The sequence below is a fragment of the Chaetura pelagica genome, unplaced genomic scaffold (genome assembly GCF_000747805.2).
Source record: "Chaetura pelagica isolate M959 unplaced genomic scaffold, ChaPel_1.0 scaffold119, whole genome shotgun sequence".
NCBI lineage: Eukaryota > Metazoa > Chordata > Aves > Apodiformes > Apodidae > Chaetura > Chaetura pelagica.
Window position 1 is genome coordinate 1,887,176 of NW_009954406.1, and position 24,498 is coordinate 1,911,673.

Below are 24,498 nucleotides of genomic sequence, written 5' to 3' on the forward strand. Positions count from 1 at the left end.
ATATTTAAAAAGTTAGCCCTTCATATCCAGCAGGGTCTATACCTTGAATATCATTGTGCAAAAAACAAGCCATAACTCTTTGTGTTCCTGCCTGTATCTCCTTCCTGAGTTGGCAAAATGTCACACTTATGTACTTCATTTTTTTTCATGTATTAAGTATAGTATTGCTTCAAAATAAACAGTGTATGTTTTCCTAAGTGCATATATAAGAAGTGTGTGAGTAACATGGGTAGGTTCATAATGGTTCACACAGTTAAAAATGCAAAATGATTTTAAAGGCACATGGACAGCTGCTGAAACATGATATACTAAGGAGTTGGGACAGGAAACAGTGTAACTTAAATCACTTCAGGTATGACAACCTATGGGGTGGAATGGCCCTGTGAATTAACCTGTTTGTTTGCACTGTGCTTCTTAGGGAGGGATGTAGATGTGCTTGATCTGCTGCCATCTGTTTTGTGATCCTAAAGCTTGTCACATGTCCTCGTTTTTACTCTTGTTAACTGTTTTTCTTTCAAATTGTAATTATATTGTTTTAATTTTTTCGCACAGTGCTAATAAAGGAATTCCAGAGCTGGTCAGACTATGGCCTTTGGAAGGATTACACAAAAGGACTGGTACAAAATCCTGGATGCGAAGCCATCGGACAGTCTGGCAGAATTGAAGCGAAAGTACCAAAAACTTGCTTTGCTGGTGAGTATGATTTTGTTATTTAAGATGTGTAAAAATAAACTGGATAATTGCAGGGTTTGCTTTTACATTTTTTTTTGTATATAAATATGATTAATCAGAGTGTGTTTGGAGTATCAGCTCACTGCATCTGGTTTAAATGTGAAAAAAAACCATCTGAAGCTTATGAGTTAGCATTTGCAAAGGGGTGTTGTTGTGTTCTGGTTCCAAAACACTGATATGTCTCCCAGCTTAGATAAACATCCGTAGAATGAAACATTGAATGGTTAAGGTTGGAAGGAACCTTAAAGATCATCAGATTCCAACCTCCCTGCTATGAGCAGGGACACCTCACAACAGACCAGGCTGCACAAAGCCTCATCCAACCTGGCCTTAAACACCTCCAGGGAGGGAGGATCAACAATGTCTCTAGACAACCTATTCCAGCACCTTACTGCCCTCATGATGAAGAATTTCTTCCTGATGTCTAACCTAAATCTCCCCTCTTTCAGTTTAAAACTGTTACCCCTTGTCCTATCACTGCCCCCTCTGGTGAAAAGCCTCTCTCCAGCTTTTCTGTAGCCCCTTCAGGTACTGGAAGGTACTTTAAGGTCTCTCTGGAGCCTTCTCTTCCAGGCTGAACAGCCCCAACTCTCTCCGGCTGTTTGCATTAATGAACTGAACAACATCCTTGTTCACCACATGCTGGATAATCAGGCACAAAAGTCAAAAAGGTAATTGTTTGTAGCACATAGTAATGAAACTTTTTAATTGATGCTTCGGGTATTTACTGTCATGTGTGCAGTTACACTGTTCTCAATGCAACCCTTGAATATATAAGGATCAGATGCAAAAAGTAGAAATAATTTATTTTTAATAGTCTGCAGTTATTAAAAGGAAACTGCATGGGAGGAAAATGGTTTAATATCCATTTTATTTGAAAGTTGCTGGTGCATTTTTGTCTGGTTATGTTTTTGGTGATGTGTTAAGACTTGATGTCCTATGAATTCTCTTAATTTTTCCTGTACTTCTGGTATATGTGTATAAAAATATAAGACCTTTACCAAATAACTTCATGTGGTTATGCTTGTGTTTTACTCCTTTTCCAGAATTCAGGCTTTTTGCTCAAAAGCTGCTTTGCCCTGGATTTCTGAAGAAAATAGGGTGTGTGGGTTTTCATACTCTTGACTGTTTTCAGCCAAATTAGATAGGAATTTATTTACCTTGGTAATTCTGTTTTCTCTAAATTTCTTGAAAACTGACAACTTTTAGAGAAGAAGGAAGAAGGTGAGCAGAAGTCAGTTTTTACATATTCCTTTAGGTAGCTGCTAGTCAGATTCTAAGTATTGGCAGGGCATTAAAGAGCACATGCACAGCTCATCTTGCTTGCTTTGAGGTGTCAGAATTAACGTGTTAAGAAGTTGGGAGTTTTAAGTGAGGTAAAGAGAATGCCAGTCAGTGGAAGACTTGAGTTTTGTTAGAGTTGGAATAAATTAGTGGTTTGGTATTTTGGTGGTTTTTGTTTGCTTGTGTAGGGGGGCTGTTGTTTGGTTGAGTTTGGTTTGGTTTGGTTTCTCTAGCTCCTGCAAAAACTGTTTTAAAGGTCATTTCAAGAGTATGTTCCAAATTTAATCATTTTTATACTCTTCAGTTGAATTTGCAATCCTACTGTACCTCTACTCCTTCTCAGTGCTTCCTGCTAACTCATTTCTTTGTCTGAAACTGATCTGTGTACTTAGAGTCTTAAGGTTCAACACTTTACAGGGTGTTTGCATGCAGATGTAGGACAGAAATCCCTTGGTCCTCACTATTAATATTAGAAGAATCAATACAGGAGAGCACTTTGGAAACCAAGCTTCTTAGAACTGCTTTTAATAGAAATAGTTCTTTCCTTGGACCTCCTGATGTTTTTGTTTTGCTGAATTACTAGTAAAATGTGAATAAAATATTAATAATTATCTATTTGTCCTTAATGAAAACAATATGGGGGACCACAGTGTAAAATACCTCTTCCCTTCAGATAGGGGGCCGATTTAAACTCAATACTGTAATGGAATTAATAGATTTTTTCTCTCACTATGGCTCTATGTAGAATAATGGAATTAAAATAAATCTCTGAACCCACACTGTGCCATTCCTGTATCAGTTTTTAAATGAAACTGACCCTTTGTGTTACAGTGCAGTACTTTCATGTAATTTTTTTGAAGTGTATGAAGTGACAATTGCTGGAATTTACAACTGTCTGGTAACTGTAGTTTTAGAATATTAAAATATTGGTTTAATATCCAAGCTTTTCTTTAGAGCCTGTGTTTTTTCAAACTCATTGCTTGGTGCTCTTTATTAGAAAAGTCAGTGAGAAATGCTAGGGAAAATGAAGATCCTTTCTGGCTTTCCTTTTTTTGCTGTTTGATTCAGAATTCTTTTGCTGTGTGTGATGATCTCCCTGACTAAAAAGCCACACTGATGTTTACTTGTAGGTGTTTTCTCCACAGCAGATCTGCTGTTTGCCAGTTGTTGTTACTATACATCTTGTCTCTATTAATCTTCCTCTTTTAGCTGAGCTGTTACAAGCTCAACTTACTTGTCCACTTACTGCTACACCATCTATTTTACAGTCTGTTAAAGCATAGTAGTAATTAAAAAAAAATTAAATTATTTTAATGCACCTTAAAAACTAATTGGATAAAGGAGTGACTAGAGACTACACTACATACCTTAACTGAAAGGTGTCCATATAGTACATAATTACAGTATAAAAGTATGAAAGTCATTGCCACAGATGATGTTGATTCCCAGGGGTTCCATGGTTGAAAAGGTTGTTAGATGTTCATGAAAAAAAGTCTGCCATGGCATGTTAACACAGAAAATACTCTCTTTGATTCAGCAATCTATGAACGATGGGCTTCTGAATAGTGGTGGAATATATAAGGGAGTTGTATGTTCATCCTTTCCTCATACTATTCCCTAGGTATCCACTGTTCAGTGTTAGTAAAAGCATAGCACTGGGTGGGTATTTCATCTTACCTGTTGTGCCCTATTCATATGAAGTAACTCCTTTGCTCCCCAAGTAAAGCCTGTACTTAAAGCTCTTGATAGCTTCACACCTCGACCTGACAAAGTGCTCATTTTGGTTTTCTAAATATGTTGGAAATGGTGGAAATAGCAGTAGTATTGGTGTGGGCAGAGAATAGGTCTACCTGCAGGTGCTTTTATGGACTGTGATACTAGTCGATTATCTGAGTAAGTCTGGTTTAGAAGCTGGAATAGCAGATGAGCACAGCCATGTATTGCCTATTGAAAGATTTCATGAGAAATTATATGGTCAGTACAGAAAGTTATCTGACTCATACAGGAGAAGAAATTAACCTCCTAAATAACTGTGCTGTGATAATTACCCAAAAATCCAAAAGTTTACAAAGGAACTTGGATCTTGGATACCAGTTGCAATTAATATGACATTCATGCTGTAATCGTGAATATTCTGATCACAGATATTCATTACCATCAAGCATAATAGATGGTGGAATTTATTTTTTAAAATAACTCTGCTGTTAAAACAAAAATGGCACATGTCTGAGTCCAAGCCGCCTTCAAATGATCCCCAGTGCTTCACATTGAGCATTTGCTTTTTGCCATCTGCTAATGTCTGTTTGTCAACACATGTATGCTTACCATCTTGAATGAACAGGCAGATGTAAATTTACAAAGCTGAAAAGAGTTGGAAATCTTGCCATATGTCATCTAAAAGATAACTGTTTTTGTAGTTAAATCTGAGGACTCAGGACTGACCTTAATAATACAAATAGTATGCAATTAAAATAGTTTAAGTTTAGATTTGTAAGAATTATTTCATAAGTGCAAATTAGCTTAAAACTGATTAATTTTAAAAAGAATAACTTGTTGTTTTTCACAAATTTGTTTTGGAAAACATTAATAATCCATAACAAATAAAACTGTGTAGATGCACCCTGCTGGAGTGAATACCTTTATTTATCATTTTGCTATATTTTGCGTTGCTAGACTAAATTTTTTTCACTCAGTCAGATGACAACATATGTTTACGTGAATTATTTTACTACAGATAATATCAGTTCCACCTGTAAGGGAAGTATTAATTTGATACAGTCAAACAATTGTGCTGGTTTGGCCTATAAGTAGTGACATTTTTTAATTATTTTTTTTTTTCTCTCCTCACCCTCCAAGTATTTCAGTAAAAGTTCATATTTACAAGATTTCCTTGCAACTTAATGAAACTTACATTTATTACTTTTAAATTCTTGAGTACTTACATGACTCTGATACCTGAATCATCTTGATACTTTATTATTGTAGCAGTCAATAGCAGCTGAAGATGAGACTTTTGGGCACAAGATGTGTGTGACACTGGCAGTTTTATAAATAGCTTAATTTTAAAACAAAATCAAAACTTTTCTGTGTGCTGACTCATATTTCAGTATCTTCTTTAGCACAGAGATTCCTTGATTTACTGTTTTAAGTTCATGCTAAAGTGCTTTCTGAAGCACAGAAGATTTGCAGTTTCCATAGTCTGGAAGGAATCACAACAGATTTTGAGAGATAACATGTTATCTAAGAAGTAGGAGTTAGACTTTAATCTTCTGTCTTTGGAACATGCTGATGGTTTTGCAGTATTTGGGATACGTGAGCCTTTTTACTCACAGTTACATACACAGTAGTTTCAAAAAGATTTCTTTAATGGATAAACAGGTTTTATGCTCTATACTTAGTTTTTCGAGGTATCCATACAGTTTTTAGGAAAAAGATAGGGCTTATATTCCATTTTTTAATGTGTACAAAATTAATAAAGGATTAAATTAGTGTAACAAAAATCGGATACTGAAGGGAAAAAAATCACACCAGCTGATAGTTGGCACAATTTTTACATTTCATTTTGGTCTAGCACTTTGCAGTTGAAGAATGAATTGCCAGATTGTTTTCAAATTTTAATGTAGCTGCTCTGTATTTAAAAATATGTATTTTTTTTCTCTGTATTTTTACAGGAAAAAAAACTCACCAAACACATAAGCTTTGCCTAGTTGAAAATCAGGTGTCTGTTCCTGTTGATGCTGATGGTATTATAGGATAACTTTCATCTGGAAAAAAAGTATTGTGCAAGAAAATTATATGCTGCTGTTACAGTGTGTGCCCTAATCTTAAAGAAAATCCATGTAATTTGAGCAGGGAGTATGTGGGAAGCTCTTTTTTTATATATGGTATGGAAATAAAATGTGCCATTTAATACACGGTGTTGCAAAGATTATTTCTTTTTGATGGGAAGAGGTGGTTTCAAACTCTGTTTGAAAAAGTAGAAAATTTGAATAAAGCCTCTAGCATAGTGAGAGTGACTCTTGGCAACAGTAAAAAAGGGCAATAATAGATATAATTAATCGATATAATGAAGCAAAATAACTTCAAGAAGAGATTGTTCCGTTAAACTTGTGCAGAGGAAAGGCATCTTTCTGGAAAGAAAAAAGATCAGTTGTGTTGTATCAGGTTTATGTAGATGTCTAAATTCTGCAATCCCAGGAAATCCAGGGTGTATTTATTTAAAATGAAATGCCTGCTTCCATGCTTGTTGTGCTAATGTTTCTATTAACATTCAGTGTTAGCCCAGGAAGCATTTGCCTACTGACAGACATCTTTTCATTCTGAGTTTCAGTTGAGAATTTGAATTTTTAAAATTAAAACACTAAGTTTTTAATCAGAAGTCTCATAATAATGCTTTTCATAAGGAAAATTATGCAGTGTGTGTATTCTTTTTTAAATCTCATTTGCAGTTGGTGGTTTTTTGTTTGTTTGATACCAGCATACTTGTTAGAGACTCTTAACAGCTCATTTGTAATGTGACAGTATAAACAGAACAGGTTTAGGGCAAGCTGGTTGTGGCTTGACTGAAGTTAATATAATTGCAAGAGAAAGATAAGCCACTAAATTTCATACAAATTACTCTTGTTTTAACACTCCTGGTAGCTTTATTTTGAACTGCTCTTTACATCTGATTTACTACTTTTAACCTTAATAAAACAAAGGGGGCATATTTTCAAGCTAGGACCTGAAATATTGATTATTACCTTTTACAGTATGTAGTGAGCCCCTCAGTGTTCAAGAATTCAGTAGTTCAAAAAGCTTGATTAGCCAGATCATGATCATGCTGATGTTCTTGCTGCTTTTTAAGCTACAAGAGCTTTTGTTCAATTCATCTACCTGTTTTTTGGTGGATTTTTGTTGGTTTTCTTTCTCTCACACCAGAAGAGGTCATAATGATATTCAATAGAATGTCTGAAGAACAAATATTTACCCTGGCAATGATCATGTTGCAGTAATGGGGAACTTAGATCAATCTGAATGGTATCACAAATACGTTGCATGTGTCAAGATAGCACTTGAAAGCCAAATGTCCTGGAGATGCATGATGCTGCCACACAGGCTTCTGCATCCCAGCAGTTGGAATTTGTGAGGATGGTGGTGGCAGTTGTTCCTTGGGCCTTATGTGCTCTTGTTAGGGTAACTGGCCAATGGGAGTGTGTGTTCTACATAATTAGGCAGCTGTCTAATCAAATGGAATGCAGTGATTGACCAGTTAGTGCTCTGATTGGTCAGCAACCAGCTGGAGGGCATGCTCTGGACACATCCCCTACAAGAACAGGCAGAGAAAGGTATCCTGAATTGCAGAAGAGAGGGGAGGGAGAGAGGTTATGGCTGTAGGTAATGAGAATAAGTTAACGTAGTAGGAAAAGGCACATATGATAATATTGGCCTGTAGTCTGCAGGATTCCTTTTGTTAGAGGCAAGTGTCCACCATATGTCAGTTTATATGGAAATGATGTCTCACTTTTTATTACTTTGTAATGTGTACTTTTTATATTGGGTGGTGGTGGTGGGGTTTTTTTGGTTGTTTTTTTTTTAATGTAGGTGAATTTTAACAAGAAGGCAGTGGAAACATCCCTAGAGCAGAAAGTTATTTTAGCTGTTGTATAGAATATGAGAGAACCCATAGCACCACAAAATAAGCCAGCAGGCAAGTAATAGATTGCTTATCCAGGTAGTTCAGCCAGTTGTGAAGGTAATGTTAGTTTGGAATATTATATCTAAATTGAATCTATTTAGTTGCTGGGTTATTGTCCCTTTGTTATGATGAGCAGCTTCCTATACTTAATCCTGTGTAGTTGTAAGGTAGACACCTAAGAAGGGAATGGGCATCTGGCAACGGAAATGTGGGATTTGGCTGACGGGTGCTCTCTTCAACATTTTGTGTGCTGCTTATTGATTGTAACAATATCTTAAAAATAGAATCTGCACGGTCTTTGGTAGGCTTTTTGTGAAAGATGTTCCATGCTTACAGATATTCACTGTGTCCTGAGGTAGTATAAAATTAAAATGCTGATTAAAAATAAAATCTTATGTACTAGCTTATTGAAGTCCATAAAAATGGTTTCTTAATATTTATAAGTGTTCTTTTAGCACTATTGAGGACATACTGAAATAGTTTTGTGTTGCATGGTGTGCTTTTATGTCATTTCTGAAATGAGATGTCTGAAATAAAAATCATGTAGCAAAAGATTGGAATTAAGCACAAAGAAGGAAGATAAAAAGACCACAGTTAATGTTTTCACATAGGTAAATAGCCTGATTATTCTGACCTTTGAGCAGCCCCAGTACCTTGAGTTGCTAAACATTTTCAAATCAGACTATTTATTTAAGTGCCTATTTCTGAAATTTTAAGCACTGTGTCAATTATTTAAAGAAGCTGTAATCCCAGAATATGGGTTCGAAGGATGATAAATGGTAAAGGTAGGATCAATCATCTCAGAAGTAATGTGTGTATAAGGATCACTTACTGCTATTAAATGAAATTAACCACATTTGTGTTGAATCTGAAACCAGATAGGAGATTTTTAAAAACTGTGGTATGGTGTAGTGACTTAAAAGCTTAGTATTTGGAGGACTTATGTATTATTTTTTTAAGATTTAAATAAATTACTTGTGTAATTTTGCTTTATGTTTAAAGTAAATAATATGACAACTTCGGAAATATATAAAAGCAACACATTCCTTCTTTCCTTCTTCTGTAAACGTAAGAACTGTACCAGTATCCATGTTTTATCTTTTCCTTGGCCCAGTGCATCATGAATGCTTTCTCATCTCCAGTTGAGCCCAAATGCTCAGCAGACATGAGCTCATCTGAACTGATTTAATGCAGAAGCAAATTCTTACACCCAAAGGGTTGTCTCGTAGGACACTTTGTAGATAGCCTGTATTATTATATTAAGAAAGTTCCACTAATTTTTAGTCTGCCAGGCATTTGGATAAACTATCTGTCATGTAATTTTCAGTATGTTAAAAGTAACACTTTTAAGGCTAAAAAGTTAATAGATAATTAGTAACAAATAATTCACAGTCTGCGTTGGATTTATGACCCAGGAATGTGTGTGGTCAAAGGAGGTAAAGATGAAAAAGTTTTCTGAGCAGCATCTTAGCTAAACATTTTTTTGTTTCTTGATATAAACATTAAATAGTAACTAATCAAGTGTTTGAGGAGAGACTGAATAAGAGATCCTCTTAAAGAGATATTTACCTCCTTTCAGAGCATGTCAGCAATCTGGTCTTGGCTCCTGCTGCTGCAGAAGAGCAATGTTAAGTACAGGCTTGATAGGATTTGCTCAGCTTAACTGTGACTTTTGTAAATATTGCTATTGAAACTCAAGTAACACAAATGTTGGATTATTCTTCTATAGCTATTGATCTTTCCTCAGTGATGACTTAACCTTTTCATCTACATCTCTTAACTATTCCTTCCTAAAATGGGGAATTTCTGTAAAGTCTTAGACCATCTATGTAGAGTGATTATTAAAGAACAATAATAAATTCTGTGATCAGAGTATACTGTTCTTGCATGATTTCCTTGACTCATCTGGAAGGTATATCCTTTCAGTAGTTAGGTGGACAGACACACTGTCGGAGTTGTTTCCTTACTGCAAATGGAGAAATTTACCAACCGTGACCAACCTCAAATTAGAAGTTAAATTAACACCAAACTTGTGATCAATCCAGATAGTAATTAATCCTTTAAGCTATCAGTGTGAGTAAATCCAATCCAAATGAGATGCAAAGTTTGTGATTCTTTGGATTATGTTTGTAATTGTTTTGTCACTGGCTATGAAGTTTTGAAATAACTGAATGCTGATAGGTTTTGGGGGGTTTTTTTGGTTTTGTTTTTTCAAGTGCTGGTGTGATATCCATGAAATTGAGTGTTTGTGCAGAAGTCACAGCATACTTCATGGCCTCTGATTTTAAGGGTTGAAGTTTCTCAAGGTGTTCTAGACTTAGTTGGCATTACCTAAGGTATGAAAGTATTCTCTGTACAACAAGCTGTGATGCTTCTGTTTTTATTTGGATGCAGTATAATATGTTTATTGATGTATCTGTCAAGTTAAGTTGCCTCATAAGAGGTAGGTGGTTTCTTCATGGGTTTTGCACCCAAATGTTTTCTAAACCGAGTGTTAAATTCTGTTAATATTTAGCTTTTAATGTCCATTTAAAAAAGGATAATTTGACTGGCACCTAACCTGTTATTTTGAGGTATGGCTTCAGATGCTGTGGATATTCTGTGTTGCTTCTAGAGCTAGGGAAAGCTGAAATAAATATTTTTAAGGAAAAAAAACCAAACAAGCCAAAAACCAAAATTACCAACAACTTCAGAAGTGTTATACAAATGTTACAGTTATGGCCACTCATAAATATTTTTTTTAAATAAGTCCTTCATTCTTCAGCTCTTGCTTTCCACACTGCCTTTCTAGAGTGCCTTAGGGACTTTGATCATTTTGCATTATGCTTAAATCCAACCTCTTTAACGTGTCTGTCTGGTTTTAGGTATTCCAAATACATTTGCAAATTAATGGTACACTTTGGTTTGGTTTTAGTGACAGTCATCTGGGGCTTGGGAGGCAGAAAGAAGAAACTGCTTTGTGCTCAGCAGTTCTTAGGGTGTCGTGGGGTATTGTCACTGTTTGACTCAGGTCTGACAACAATGCTCTCGATCCCCTTCCCCCCCCACCTAGGTAGGGAAGGAGAGAGAGAAAAAGAGAGAGACTTGGCTGGATTGAAAACTAAACTACACAGCTTTAATTAAAACACTAATGAATGATACAAGAAAATATATACAATTATATACAGATATAGTCAGGTATGGGCAAAAGCCTCTCGCCTCCCCCACCCCCAGCAACTCCCACAGCACTTCCCTGAACTGGGAAGAGTCCCGAGGAATCCCAGAGCTGCTGCTGGAGAAAAGCAGAGAGTGATGAGGGTCAGGACAGCTCAAGCCTAAGGGTCGACAGTGATGGATGGACGGAGTCCTCCTCGGACGCCGGCCATGGACGGAAGAGAAGGGAAGAAGAAGAAGGAAGGAAGTTGTCTTCTGTGATCTCTGACCTTCCTTTGAGCTTACGTAGATATATGGAATGGAATATCTCTGGCCAATTTTGCTGTCTGTCTAACTCAACCTCCTACGGGGGGGGGTCACAGATCTCCCCATAGTGTCTGAGCCAGCAGAGTGAAGGTGCGACCTTGAAGCCTCAGTAGTTAGAAAAACATTCCATTGTCTTATCAACCTAGGAGAACACACTGTTGCTAGTTAAAAGAAAGCTTACTGAAGGAAAAAAAAAAATCAGTAAAAAGGAAAATTGACTTCATCCTGGCTCAAACCAGGACAGGTATCAAAGTAGTTTACTTTCTTAGCCTGCAGAAAGATGCTCATCTTGCAAGTTGTGGTGGCAGCTGAAAACTACTGCCTTTAACTGCCTGTTCCTGCCCTTCCGCCAGATGTTAGTCAGCCAGGAAACAGTATCCTGTGGGTTTACCTTCACTACTGTACATGTCAGCTGGAAGAGTTCATACCTGCTTTTGCAGTACCTTAAGGAGTGCTGGTTGTTTCTTTATTAATACAATACAGGGTTCTGGATTTTGCTTTCACCTGAAAGCAGCAAGTGCCTAAACTAGTTTCCTAACAATTTGTGTAACTGGTATTATTGTATGACTAGGACCACATTAACTTTTGCCTAAACAATTGAACTTCATTTAGTGTGACATTTAACAGCATTAATTGTGAGCAGAGGGGCCAAACTTTTAAAGGGATCTTTTTAAAGTTCCTTTTGTATTTTTTTTACCTTTATACTCCTGTAAGTTTTAATGTTTCATTTCTTTCTTTTGCTAGTTTGTGGTAGGTTTTTTTATTGATATATCTTTTCCTGCTGTGCTAGTATAGTTTCTAAAAGGCTTTTTAAGGTGGCTTTTGAGGCTCTTGTGTGGCTCTTTGTAGGAGCCATGGAAGAAGAAAATGAAGCTGTTTCTAAAGATGTAGCTTCTAGTATCCACAAGTTCTGTTTTCTTTCCTCATCTACATACCTTCATTAGTCAAAGTAATCTTTGCTTCTATTTATACAACATATGATTTTCTTTTTTGTCACTAGAAATTGAAACTTTACATTTCATTTCACCATTGAGTTTGTTCAAGAGCTGAAAAGGGCATTGACTGAAAGTTATGTGAGGTGATTACTTGCTGTTTTGTCAGAGTCTTCTCTTTCTCAGTCTGATGGGGTTACATCTTTCTAGAAGCTGAGGAATAGGGGGTGAAAGGACTAAGGGTTACATAGGGTTCCATAAGATAGCCTAGTTGTTGCTGCTGCAGAAATGGGGTCCATATCACTTGCCAAAGTAATAGGTTTTCTTTCTCATCTTGGGAAAGTCCTTGAACGTTTTTCAAACAGGAATCTGCAATTGCTTGTTTTTGCAGGGTGAGCTGGAGTACTTCAAAGTAGCAGGTCCAAGAAGTGTTCCCTTGAACAAAATGGAGACCCACTCCAAAGAGTTAAGACCAATCAGGGAGTGTAAGGTCCAAGTAGTGGTATCATGGTACTATGTACCACGATCAAAGCAATTGCTTTAGAAAAGGATTCTGGTTATACCTGATATAATCTTTAGATTTTAATAGTTTACTGCAGAGAATAGTATAACTTCTTAGTGTAAAACCAGCTGCAATCACAAGACTTTTACAAGTAGCGTCAAATTGAAAGTTACTATTTCTATGGAAGTTGACATTTACTTATATAAAAGTATAGTCAGATTTACAGTGGCAATGCTGCTGCTGCTGTGTTTAAACATAAAAAAACAAGTATGCAAAATATGGGGATTTTAGTAGGAGCCACTAAAAAGCAGATGTCTTCAGATTTTTCAGATGGCTTTCAGCTCAGTTTCATGCCCAACTTAACAAAAGATTAAGATTTTCCATTGAATAATAGAACCATTCAAAACTGTGGTCAGAAATTAAGGTTTATCAACCTGTGTGACTTAAATGTAAAAGAAGATTAATCAGAGAGAATGTTGAGGAAGTTTCAAGTGTAGTTAAGCAAGAGAACTTGAAAAGAAAAATCCAATATGCAAATGAATGCATTTATGACTATACTTTATTATACAATTTTTTTTTTTAATCCCACTTTAGAGGATTTCAGTGAATTTTCAAGAATTTGCAGCATTAGGTTGATAGTAACATCCTCTGTGTTTTCACTGGTGAATGCCAGTTATGTGCTCTGCGGAACTGTTGCGTGTTGCTGTGTACATTTAATCCTCACTTTTTCATTCTGGTTATTTTAAAAATAGCAAGTTAGGTTGTCTGTGGGTGTTTTCTTTAAAAATTGTTCATTGGATAATGGATAACCAAAATGGTGTGGAAAAGTTCCGTTTTTCTCCTATGTGCTGTCTGGGTGATGCTTTTCTGCAAATATTTTGTTATGGCAACAGTTCTAGCAGCAATAATATAATCTGAAATACCTCTGGTGATTCTTACTTGTCTCAAGTTGGAGGTCTGCTGTGCTGGATGTTGTGTGCAGCAGTGGTTATCTCTGGCCTGAAGGTATGGAAGAGATTAATAACATGTGGAAAGCATCCAAGCAGTTGGATGTTGTGTGGGAACCTCAGATTGATACTTGTGTAGCAATTCCTGATTATGGCAGACTGTAAGGAGGAAAAAGAGAGAAGAATGGACATGGATTTCATCAGCTAATTGATCACTAAGCAATATTAAACAACATCATAGAATACATAAGGTATAAGAGATTAGAAGAAAAATGTCTTTTGTTGTTTTTCCTCAAATGAGGAACTTTTCCTATGATGAAGAATCATCCTGGAGATGGACAGTGGAGGCTGGAATAGGTGTCAAAGCAGAGAACAAGAGCAGGTAGGAGAAGACTTAAGGTTTGTTAAAAAGCTCCAAGATTTGGTGTTTTGGAAAAAAAAGAAGAGATGGATTGAAGTAATGAATCAAGAAGATAAATTCCTTGCTCTTTTGTTCAGCTGTCTTTGGATAGACACCCTTTGGGGGAGTTGAAATCTATATGAAAAGACTGAATGTCATGAGGAACTCTTCACTTTCTGTTTCTCCTCTTTGCAAGTGGAAAAAGCCGGCTACTTCCATGTTCCCTGCTAACTTCTGCCAATTGAGTGAACATGTTGAAAAGATTGATTGTGGGCTTGGAAGACAAGTTTAAGACCTGGAGTCATTCTTCTAATGGACGTGAACAAGTTTCACATTTCAGAGAGAGAGTGCTTTGTTGCAAAATAAATGAAATTCTAAAAAAAAGCACCTTCAAAGTTATTTTGGTTTCTGCTGTTTAAGATAAGGCTGCACCTCCTTTTCTTTCCCCCCCCGCTTCCTTTTCCAAATACTTCCCCTATGAAGCTTTTCAGTACTGAATTGTGCTAGTTACTTAGCAGGGGATAGCTTACAAAACTGTGAAGTGTGGAACCCGACCTATTCAATGTCCTTGTTGATGTGAGTATCCTAATGAAGTTCATCAGTTACTTTCCTGATATTTTTGCAGGTGAAATCTGAGTTCTGTTTCTAGCCCATGGAACATAAACTTGCCTGTCACAGTCTTTGTTATGGTGTGATCACATCAGTTCCATTTAGGAATCCTGTAGGGAAGGAAATACGGAAGAGATATTTCAAAACAAGAAGGAACTTTTTAATTTGCTTCGGCCTCCGTTTTTGGTCGTGATAGGAAGTGCAGAGAAACAATGAGATGTTTGTGGTGTGACCTAGTAAGCATTAGGTGGCAGTAGCGTGTTGTATTTGGCAGCTGCTTTGTCGTTTGGGTTTTTTTATCTCCTGCAGTCTTCAGTGCAGTGTAATAAATGGAGAAAAACGTGTACTTTATTTCTATATAGTTTTTATAAAAGGCTGGTTTATGGTTGTTCTGACGGTATGTGACTGTAAGGGCAGCTGTTGTTTGGACTCTGTATCCGTAGGTGGGATCAGCATGCTGGAGTGTCTGCACAATATTCATGGCTTATTTTCTGGTACACAGTATCTAACAGTGATAATAACGACTGCAAATATTCTGATGAGAAGTATGCTGTTAATGGCTGAGTTTGGTTTTTCAGCCTTTTTAATGAACTGCTACCATTTCTAAATGTAATACAGCCTGTTAGATGAAGCATGTTTTTATGCCTGTGTTTGTTTTTCAATCTAAAGAGGGAAAGTAAACTTAAGCTCAAGAGAATCCTGGTAGGAACTTAATTAACCTTTCAGTATAGAGGTGTTATTGTCACTTCAGATCTTAGACAAGTGTGGTTACCTTGTGACCCTTTTGGAGGTTTTTTTCCCCTTCATCCTTGTTTCTCACAGGTAAAGGGTCTCAAGGAGTTTGGAACTGGTGTTGCATTGTATTAATTGGGCAGGATGATCAATTAATAGAAGAAGAGCAAGAAAGTGTTGACAGAACATGCTATCTAATTAGTACCTGATGAACCATGCAGGCCACAGAGTCCAGAGTGTAATGTTGCTTCAGGATAGCTCCTATACAAGACCTTTATGTGCAAAAATAAGCCTGGAGGAAAGCTAAAAAGAATACTCCAGCATAGTTCCAGTGGAGGAAGTCTTCATGGCTGAAAAACTTCACTTTCCACTGTAAACCTGGGGAAAGCTGAGATACTGAATAATTCATTGTAGAAACCGTGTATCAAGCCCGTATTTTGTACAAGTCTTGCTCTTAAAAAACATGTGGTCTTTCATTTGTTAAGGACTTTTTATTTTATGTAAGAGGTGATCTGCAAATTATGGAAATAGATGGGGTTTTGGGTTTTTTAAAAATAAAACTAGCTTTTCTTCCTACTTTTTGGACTAGTAAGAAAAACATACTAAGACAGCAAGATTTCCTGATGGTTCGTGTGATAAAATTGCAGACAAATCATTTTAAGTGAAGAGCAGGTAGCAACACAGTGTTTTGAGGTTCCACCCTAACTGGTTTTCTATTACATGTTAGTTTGTAATAGTTTTTCAGTTGAAAACTAAGTGATTTTGAATTTAAAAAGCACTTTGAGTCTAGCAAGGTAGTACTGCCAGAATTTTTGGTTAGTGATAATCAGGGTTTTTTCCCATTAATTTTGTATAAATATATTGGTAATTAATTAATACTGCTCATTCAGAAATTCTCCCTCCTTCCATGATAGAAGTGTAATGTTTACATGTTTAAACCAAATGCTTTTGCAAAATTAAGTCATTTTTTCTTGCAGTTTAAGCTTGGCATTACTGAAAGAAAATACTTCCTGCTTTAGAATACTGCCATTGAATAAATCACTTACATTTTTGTAAAATACTGAAGTGGTATTTGTTTGGGTTTTTTTATCCTGCCCTGATTCAATTACTTCAGCTGGTGAAGCTGGAAAATGGCTTCTTTCTGTGACCTTTCAATGAGTGCCACAGGGTGGGGGCCAAGTGCATGTTTATCACCTTTTTTCTTGACCAGCACAGGTGGTTAAAATGTGCATTTATTAAATTTAGCTACAAAAAACATTTTCAAATTCCAATTTAAGAAACAATTTTATAATTTAATCCTTGTTCTGATTTGAATCTGTCAGAGAATGCTTTTGCAAGGAATTCAACCCCAAAGCAAAACAGGCTGCAGAGTTTCTAATCTGTATATTGTGCTGCTCATAACCAGAGTAAACAATCAGTTGGAGCTGGTGAGCTGGGTTGCTCAGATATTACAGTCATACACATGGTGTAGGTGATATCTGATATGTCTTAGTTTTAACTTTCTAAGTGTAATTATATAGTTCCTGGCATGTTGTAATTGCATCATGTGTTTCCTTTTTTGCACGGTGCCGACCAAGGGAGAATGTTCAGCTTTATATTTTGGTGCTGTATCAGCTGATCTGGGACTTTGAATATGTGCTACATAATTGGATTTAAAATATTGCTACAAGCACTAGCATAGAGCTAGAAATGTGCAGTTCTACTGGGGCGTGGGAAGCCCACTCTCCTGTACAGTCCTTAAGCTCAGCTATAGTATTTCAGATACACAACTTCAATATCTCTGATAGTTCTAAACATAAATTTGTTGAGCCCTGAAACTAACAGAAGCAGGATGCCTACTTTTTTTGATAATGATCATGAGGTCTGGGGCTTTGACCAGTCACTGTAAACCGATCGAAGACGGTGATTTCAGGAAGGAACCCTTTGTCAAAAACCCAAAGTGAGGATGAATGTGGCAACGGAGACAAGGTTTTTCCCCTACTTATCCCACTAGCCTCTGACCATTCAGAGTCTGTGGGATGAGACTGTCAGATTGGCACTTCTGCATCCAAGCAACAAAACTCTGCTTCCAAATATAATCTTGGAAGGAAGAGGGATGCTGCTCTGATCTTAGTTGTCGAAACTTGATGACAAAGCTATGGGAATATGAAGATTGAATGCTGGCTTTTTTGTGAAGACGGGGAAAAAAATGGGTACAGAGAAAGACAACCTACCATATTATTTTGATTCTTGAAATGATTTAGTTGATTTCTGAGGTATTTATAGATAGGGCTTCGATATTGTGCTCACGTGGCCAGATTAAAGAATCTTGTTTTAAGGATTGTAATTTCTTTTACGAAAAATATATCCAGGTGGTGTGTGGATAACTAGAGAAACTGATGCAATTATATTACCCAATCCAGCCCTTGTTTAGCAGTTAATTTCTCCAGATTTCTGCGAGCATTTGGTCAGATCTACACAGATTTGGTTGTTGGTTTAAATCTAGCCAAGACTGGTGGTGTCTTAATTGCTACCACAGAGCAACCATTTGGCCTGTGTGAGATGAATGTTGTCAAGGTACCTTCTGCAAGGCGGACATTCATCCACTGGGAATGTATCAAGAAAGTTTTCATTAATTGGTCCCTTTGTTGGCATTTGTGGCAGAGCGGCCAAAAACTGGGTATGAACAGACACTCTGTGTCAGAGGGTGAGATTTATTGGCAAGTCCCAATAAAAAACTGGTATTTACTACATATATTGTAATCAAAGGCAAAGGACTTTCCTCCTAAGAACAGCCTGGCATTACATTTACTCAGATTTTTCTTTTTTCCCTTTTTTCTTTTTTTTAAAAAAAAAAAAAGTGGAAAAAAAAAAGTGACAAGAACTCAGAGTACAATTGGAAATTAAATAGGAAATAGCTGGTTAATATTTTTCTTCTTCATGTTGACTGTCTTGCAGCTTTCTTTTAATATGATGTGAAGTGTTATGATGAGCTCTGTACAGACAAATTTGCATGGACGTATGAATATTTCTGTCACATGAAAACACTTGACAGTTTTTGTCCTGACCTCGTTAGCTTAACCTGTAGATAATAATTACAGTGGATAATGTATAAATGTTCTATAAAGCATGAGAAATGTTTTTAAATACAAGCTGCAATATTGATATTCTTACGTTCATGTTAACTCTTGCATTTTGTTCTTGTTTTGTTAAAAGGATGCACTTCATTATATTGCAAGGAACGTACTGGTAATGATTTGTTCATTTTGTGTTAGTGCAGCACACTTGTTTGTTGTTGAAATTGGTATAGACCAAGACTGTGTGTTAGGCTTTCTGTTCTGCTTGCTTATGCCTGGTTTTTTTTGTTTTAAATAATGTAAATGTATATTGTGTAATAAATAAAATGATCGTCTAGACTTATTAACCAAATAAACTGTCATTTATTAACAGAGGGTTCTGATTCTGAAATTTGAATATATTGCCTCTTTGTTATTGAGCTTTTGCTACAAGAATAAGTAGATTGAACTACCCAAATAGTGATAATGTGATTCTTTTGAGTACCTGGTATTAATCTGTGCAATTCCAGTCTTATTCTACTGGATTCTCAGCCATGAGTCTGGCAATATTATTTGAAAATAGTGGCTTGGGTTTCTCTCTTCACCCAGCTGCTTCCAGTGTTTCCCCCTCTCACTAGCTTTCTCTTCTGAACAGCATAGCATCTAACTCGTGTCCTCTTGCTGTCACTGATCTAGCTCTCCTCTCAGCAGAAATTGATGCCATTGATGGGTACAGGCTGGTATCTTACACTAGGCCATGCTTATCCATGGTGACTTTCACCAGATAGGGAGCAATGGTCTATTTGTAAAGCTTGGGTTGAATTCTTCTTCCCTTACCATTACTTAGCATCTTTCACTACTGTTGATTTTTTTAAAATTTAATTAATTTAATTGCTAAATTTAATTTAGCAAGGCAATACCATGAGATTGTAGATCATATCAGAGGTAAAAATCTTTAATAAATACAATAGTTTAGACATTTACTATGCTGTAACTGTTGGTAGTACTGACTGCTTAGTGGTTACCTTCTGACTCATGATAGTAAGTTCAGAATAACTTTAAAATTTTTCACCTCTAATGTTTTAATTGTTGTTCTATGTCTGTCTTTACTTTTGAATTTTAGAACCCTAATGATTTTTCTTAAGGGGGAAAAATAAATCTAAAAGGTGTACATTAAAAATGTCTGTAAATATTTCTCTGAAATAATTGTTTTGAGCGAGGAGAACAAGATTTAATGCAGCCACTTCTGGTTCATCCTTTTTATGTTACTTTTTATTTGCTGCTGAAGGCTTCTCCAAATGTTTGACAGCTTTGCATGAAATATTGGAAAGTAGGAAAGACAAAGCTGTAGAAAGGGGAGGGTAGTCCTTATTTCAACCCTGCAAAAAAAAAAATAGAGCTGATTTACTTCATTTTTCTCTGTCAGAAAGTTTACATTTTTAATAGGCTTACTTAAAGGCTCTGTAATTTCAGGAGGGAGAAGTTTTTTTACAGTTATCTGTGAAATACATAGTAGTAAATGAAAACAGTTATAATTTAAATTATAACTTCAGTAATAATTTGGGAAAAGTAGTAGTTTTCATTGAAAATAAAGCCTCCTGTTTTGATGTATGGCATTGGGGATGTGGTGCATCTTTGGGTTTTGAAGTCAATGCTGTTTATATGCAAGGCACAATAACCATGGTAATGTATTAAGTAAGAAATGAGAAAGAATAGTACTCTTTTAACCTTTTCTAAATAATCAGCTTTTTCATTTTGCCAGGTGGAAAAGTAGTTATGAGTAAAACTTTGGCTATATTAAGTGATGTAGTTATTGTGTATTCTACAGTTCAGCAAGAGATTACAAATTTAGTGTAAAACCTATGCCTGGATGCTTCACCCCTCCCAGGGAGGCATATGAAGTTAATTCTCCCTGGGTGCTGTAAACTCCTTTTGAAAAATAAATTTGTGAGCACCACTAAGATATGTACATTAAATTGAATTAACTAGAGGTTTTCTGCTTGCTAATTTGAATTTGGTTGAAATCAATCAACCCTATTACGTTTATTGCTAGTCAAGCAACTCATACAAGTGTTAGGAGGAGAGGGACCTTGGTGTGTCATCTCTGTGTTGCTTGATTTGCTCAGCTGAAGCTCAACCAGCTCTTGTAGCTTCTTCTCTTGTGGTATGGGAGTTCTTAAGGTCAGTTGGCATGGTTATTGACATGTGATACCATTGCAGTTATTGACCACATGGTCCTTATTATCTTCCTGGGATTGAAGTCCAGGGATTAATTTATGTAATTCTTAAAGTTCAGAAGGGACCAAACTTCATGGAGTATAAAGTAGGCAGAAATAAAGAATATAGCAGTTCAGCATACAATAGTGTATTCCAAATTGTTACACGACCCCTGTGTGTGAAAAACACAGATATGGTACACTGGATAAATAAAAATGTGAATGTGTAAATAAAAGATAGGGTGGAACTCCAGTAATTTTCAGAGAGTCAACACTTATATTTGATGAATGCAACAACACCTTTTCTGAGACAGAAAATATTTGCTCAAATTGTTTATTCTTTTTTCTGTAGTAGGTACCAAAGGCAATAGGTTAGCATACTGAAATCCAATTCATTTACCTAAACTAATATGTTCCTTGAAAAATGTGTACATTTTTGGATAGTTATATAACTATGAACTGCACCAGCATCTGTGTTTCAAAGTATGTTTGCCAGGTGATGTGCTATTCCCCACTGTACCCAAACTGCTGAAAAGTACAGTCTGATGTATGTTAAAAAGGCAGTTCAACGCAGTTGTTTTAGAAAGGTATAGTAATGATAGTGTCATTGAAAAGGGCATGATGTTAAGTTTGCATTAGTCTGCTTCTCTGCAGCATTAAGCATTTCACCAACTCTCCAACACACAATGTTTAAAGCGTGTTTTTTATTTGACCTTTGGACTTCAGGGTTTGTGCTTTTTAGAATTTATCTTAGTGATTCTAAAAAATACATCTAATCTCATAACAAAAATTTTAAAATTAACCCTTAAACCCATAGCCAGAGTCCTCAAGAAATGCTATGACAATGTGACATTTAAGATAAATATCAGAGAAGCAAGCAGTATTGCATGTATGTGTAAGGTATTTTTGTTAACAGATGGACTAATATATTTCCATTATCAATCAGGTTATCTTTTAACATTCACAGTAACTACAAAGAATCATATACTGTAAAGTGATATAAATTCCAGACAGTTTTTAGTAATGGAAATACGTTAGCAAATTAATTATAGTAGAGGTATAAAAAAGGAGAACAGTATTGGGCATATATCTCTAACCTTCTTTCTCCCTCTGTCAGACTCGGGGAAATATTCTTTATTGTTTTATAAAGTCCTATTAAGTATTCATAGGTTAGTAAAATTTATTACTGTGTTCAAGTATCAAGAAAAGCTCAGCAAAAAGCTATTTTTATGGAATTATTTCTTCTTTAATATGTTACACACATGCAGTCAGACTTAAATATGTGCAGTAATACAGCTAAAAAGAGTGCTCAGATAGCAGGTATGAATGACAGAAAGATAATTTGCACAGATTTTGAGAAAGTGGTATTGCAGAAGACATTATGGGGCTTCAGCATTGTGAGCAAGAACTTCTAACTGGATGCAGAGAGGGAGAGATGAACAGTAGTTCAGTTTGAGTAGAAGGAGACAGGTCGAGTAGAAAAGAGGCTTGTCTGTTTTCGTTATGGAGCTTGTACACAGTTGCAGCTGAGATTAAGCCAGAAAAAAGGCTGAATGGGAAAAGAGGAAAAGATCAGAAATGTACATCATTTCACCTCCCTCAAAGCAAACCCAAATCCCTGTATCTGTTGATGCAGCTGCTCTGAAGGATATGCTGGAGAGGGCTGAGAATCAGAAGCAAGAATATGGTAACCAGGAATTAGGGAAGATACCAAAATAGAGTATGGTTGCTTAAAGGACATTAGAGCACTCTTAAAACTTCAGCTATTAGTTGGTTGGTTGAAAGTTTGGTCTGGTGTCCTCTGTGGTAGATGTCTGATCTGACTGAACAAGGTCTGAAACAGCTGGAGAGAGGCCACCATGTTTGTTGTCTCAGAGCTTGAAGAGAAGGGTATGGGCGGTTGAATCAAGAATGGATTTTTGCTACAGACAAGTGTACTTGGATTCTGTTTGGCAACCTGAAGAGTAGGAAAAGGGAGTCAATGAGTATAGGTACATAACAAATTCAGATGAAATGGGGTCACTGGGAAAAGAAAAAAAAAGAGGAGGGTCAAAGTAAAAGAGCAGGGGTTGGAGAATTTTAGTGTGGATGTAGACCACTAAAGGCATCAGATGGTAATAAAGGAACAAGGCCAACAGAGGAAGGAGCAATTAGTTTCAGAAAGCATGGAGACCAAAATGGATGTGTGTATAGTTTTAATTATTAGGTCTCCTATGCTGTAGTTACTGTCAGTGCCACACTTCCAGGAAATTGTAGTCTTTCAAATATCAAAACTGCTCATGCTACCAATACTTTGTTTTTCAGATCTATTGGAAAGAGGTTAAAAATTAAATTACAAATCTGAAGAATAATGAATTTTCTGCATTATTCAAGAAATTACCAGAATAGCCTTTTCTGCATGGATTATTATTTTTCCAAAGCACTTTTGTGACAATTGTGGCTGTTGTTCACTGGCTACTTCCAGTATAGTACAAAATTGGTTTTCAGTCAAAGTTTTGGTGCAGCAAAAGAAAAGCGTGACTATTTTGTGGGGATGTTTTCTAAACATCCTTGGCAGGAGAGAAGTCAGAATTCTTAGTGCTGTTTCAGGCAATTGGTCAGGAATGTTTTCATCTATCTGTAGGAAACTGATCTGAGGAGGTGTGGTCTTGTGGCTAATCCAAGCATGTAAGCATATAAGCATCAGTTTTCTGGCAGTGCTATTTAAATCTAGCTAAGTCTCAGTGGTACTAAGTCTGGTATAATATTCGTTGGATAGGCCTTTACATTCTTTTGGGTGTAAGGAGGGTGCTTACAGTAGCATCCAAATGGAGTGACATATACATAACTCTCATTTTAGATATTATAATTAACTCTATAATATTTGTGTTGTGTTCAGATTTTAAATACAGCATCTGAAATATTTAAAAATACTGAACTATCATTTTTTTAGATAAAATATTGCTTTGAGGAGTAACTGCTGGATGCAGGCCTCAAACATAATTATTAAAATAAATAACATGACTAAAAGGAAACCACAAGTCTTTGATGTGATCTGACTATATTGCCTTATATGCTTAGTAAGCACTGATGTATTGAAAAATGACCTCTCACAAATGTGGTGTAAAATCAACCACCAAGGTTAAAATGCTCTTAAAATCGAAATACATCTGGAAAATCTAAGTTTCCAGAAAAATGGCTTTTAATAGCTTTTTACAGTACAGCATGATGTATGCTGACAGAACACTGAATTTAGTGCTTACCAAGTAAAGGTATAATTAATTACTCATTATCTAATTAGCTATTTAGCATACAGTGACTAAATACAAAAATAGACATTTGTGTACAGACGTTATACTTCAGGTTGCAAGTGCATTGGAAAAAAATCTGCAAAAAATGTTGAAACTTAGTATTTTGGTCTCGGGTACATTCTCGTTGTACAGGGGATTTATGCAGGTTGTACCCATCAGTGCCAATGACAGGTACATCCATCAGTGAGCAAACAGACTCCAGGGGAAGTGGTCCTTTTAAAATGTTTTATTTTATAAAACATACATTACATTAGTATTCTTTTCATTCCTTTCCAAAATTAATTCTAAACTAAACCAAAAAGATTCAGTTAATCAGAAATCTGCACTAACTTGTAGAATGAGTGTCTAAGTCTTTAGTCTGCTCTATGTTTCAGTGCCTCAACTGATGTTAGTATAAATGGCAGAAGTTAAAGCTCCAGAATAAGGTATATCTTGATTTATAACACAGTTAACAGGTGATAGGTCGGATTATATTGCAAGTTTCTCATCTTAAATGCTGTTTCCTGTTGGTCCGTCACTTATACTGAGCAATTTAAAATACCAAAAAGAGATATTATTTGAGATTAAAGCTGCAGGAAGATGGAGCTTTGAGGGTTCCTTTTCAATGGCCATTTGAACCGTAAAGGAGTCAGAAAGCTCAGAACCTGTAGTACAAATGGTAAAGAAAACACGTTACCATTTTA

The 24,498-nt window shown here is 36.1% G+C and overlaps 1 protein-coding gene across 1 annotated transcript in view; it reads left to right on the top strand.

The window, feature by feature from the left end:
* The first annotated feature begins 346 nt into the window (after nucleotides 1–346).
* The window catches only part of DNAJC24 (DnaJ (Hsp40) homolog, subfamily C, member 24), a 35,127-nt gene continuing 10,975 nt past the window's right edge, over nucleotides 347–24,498 (top strand). Inside the window, exons 1-2 of the mRNA XM_010004249.1 lie at nucleotides 347–352; nucleotides 573–693. Of these exons, the coding sequence (XP_010002551.1) occupies nucleotides 586–693 (108 nt within the window). The 5' untranslated portion in view covers nucleotides 347–352; nucleotides 573–585. The remainder of the gene's footprint in view (nucleotides 353–572; nucleotides 694–24,498) is intronic.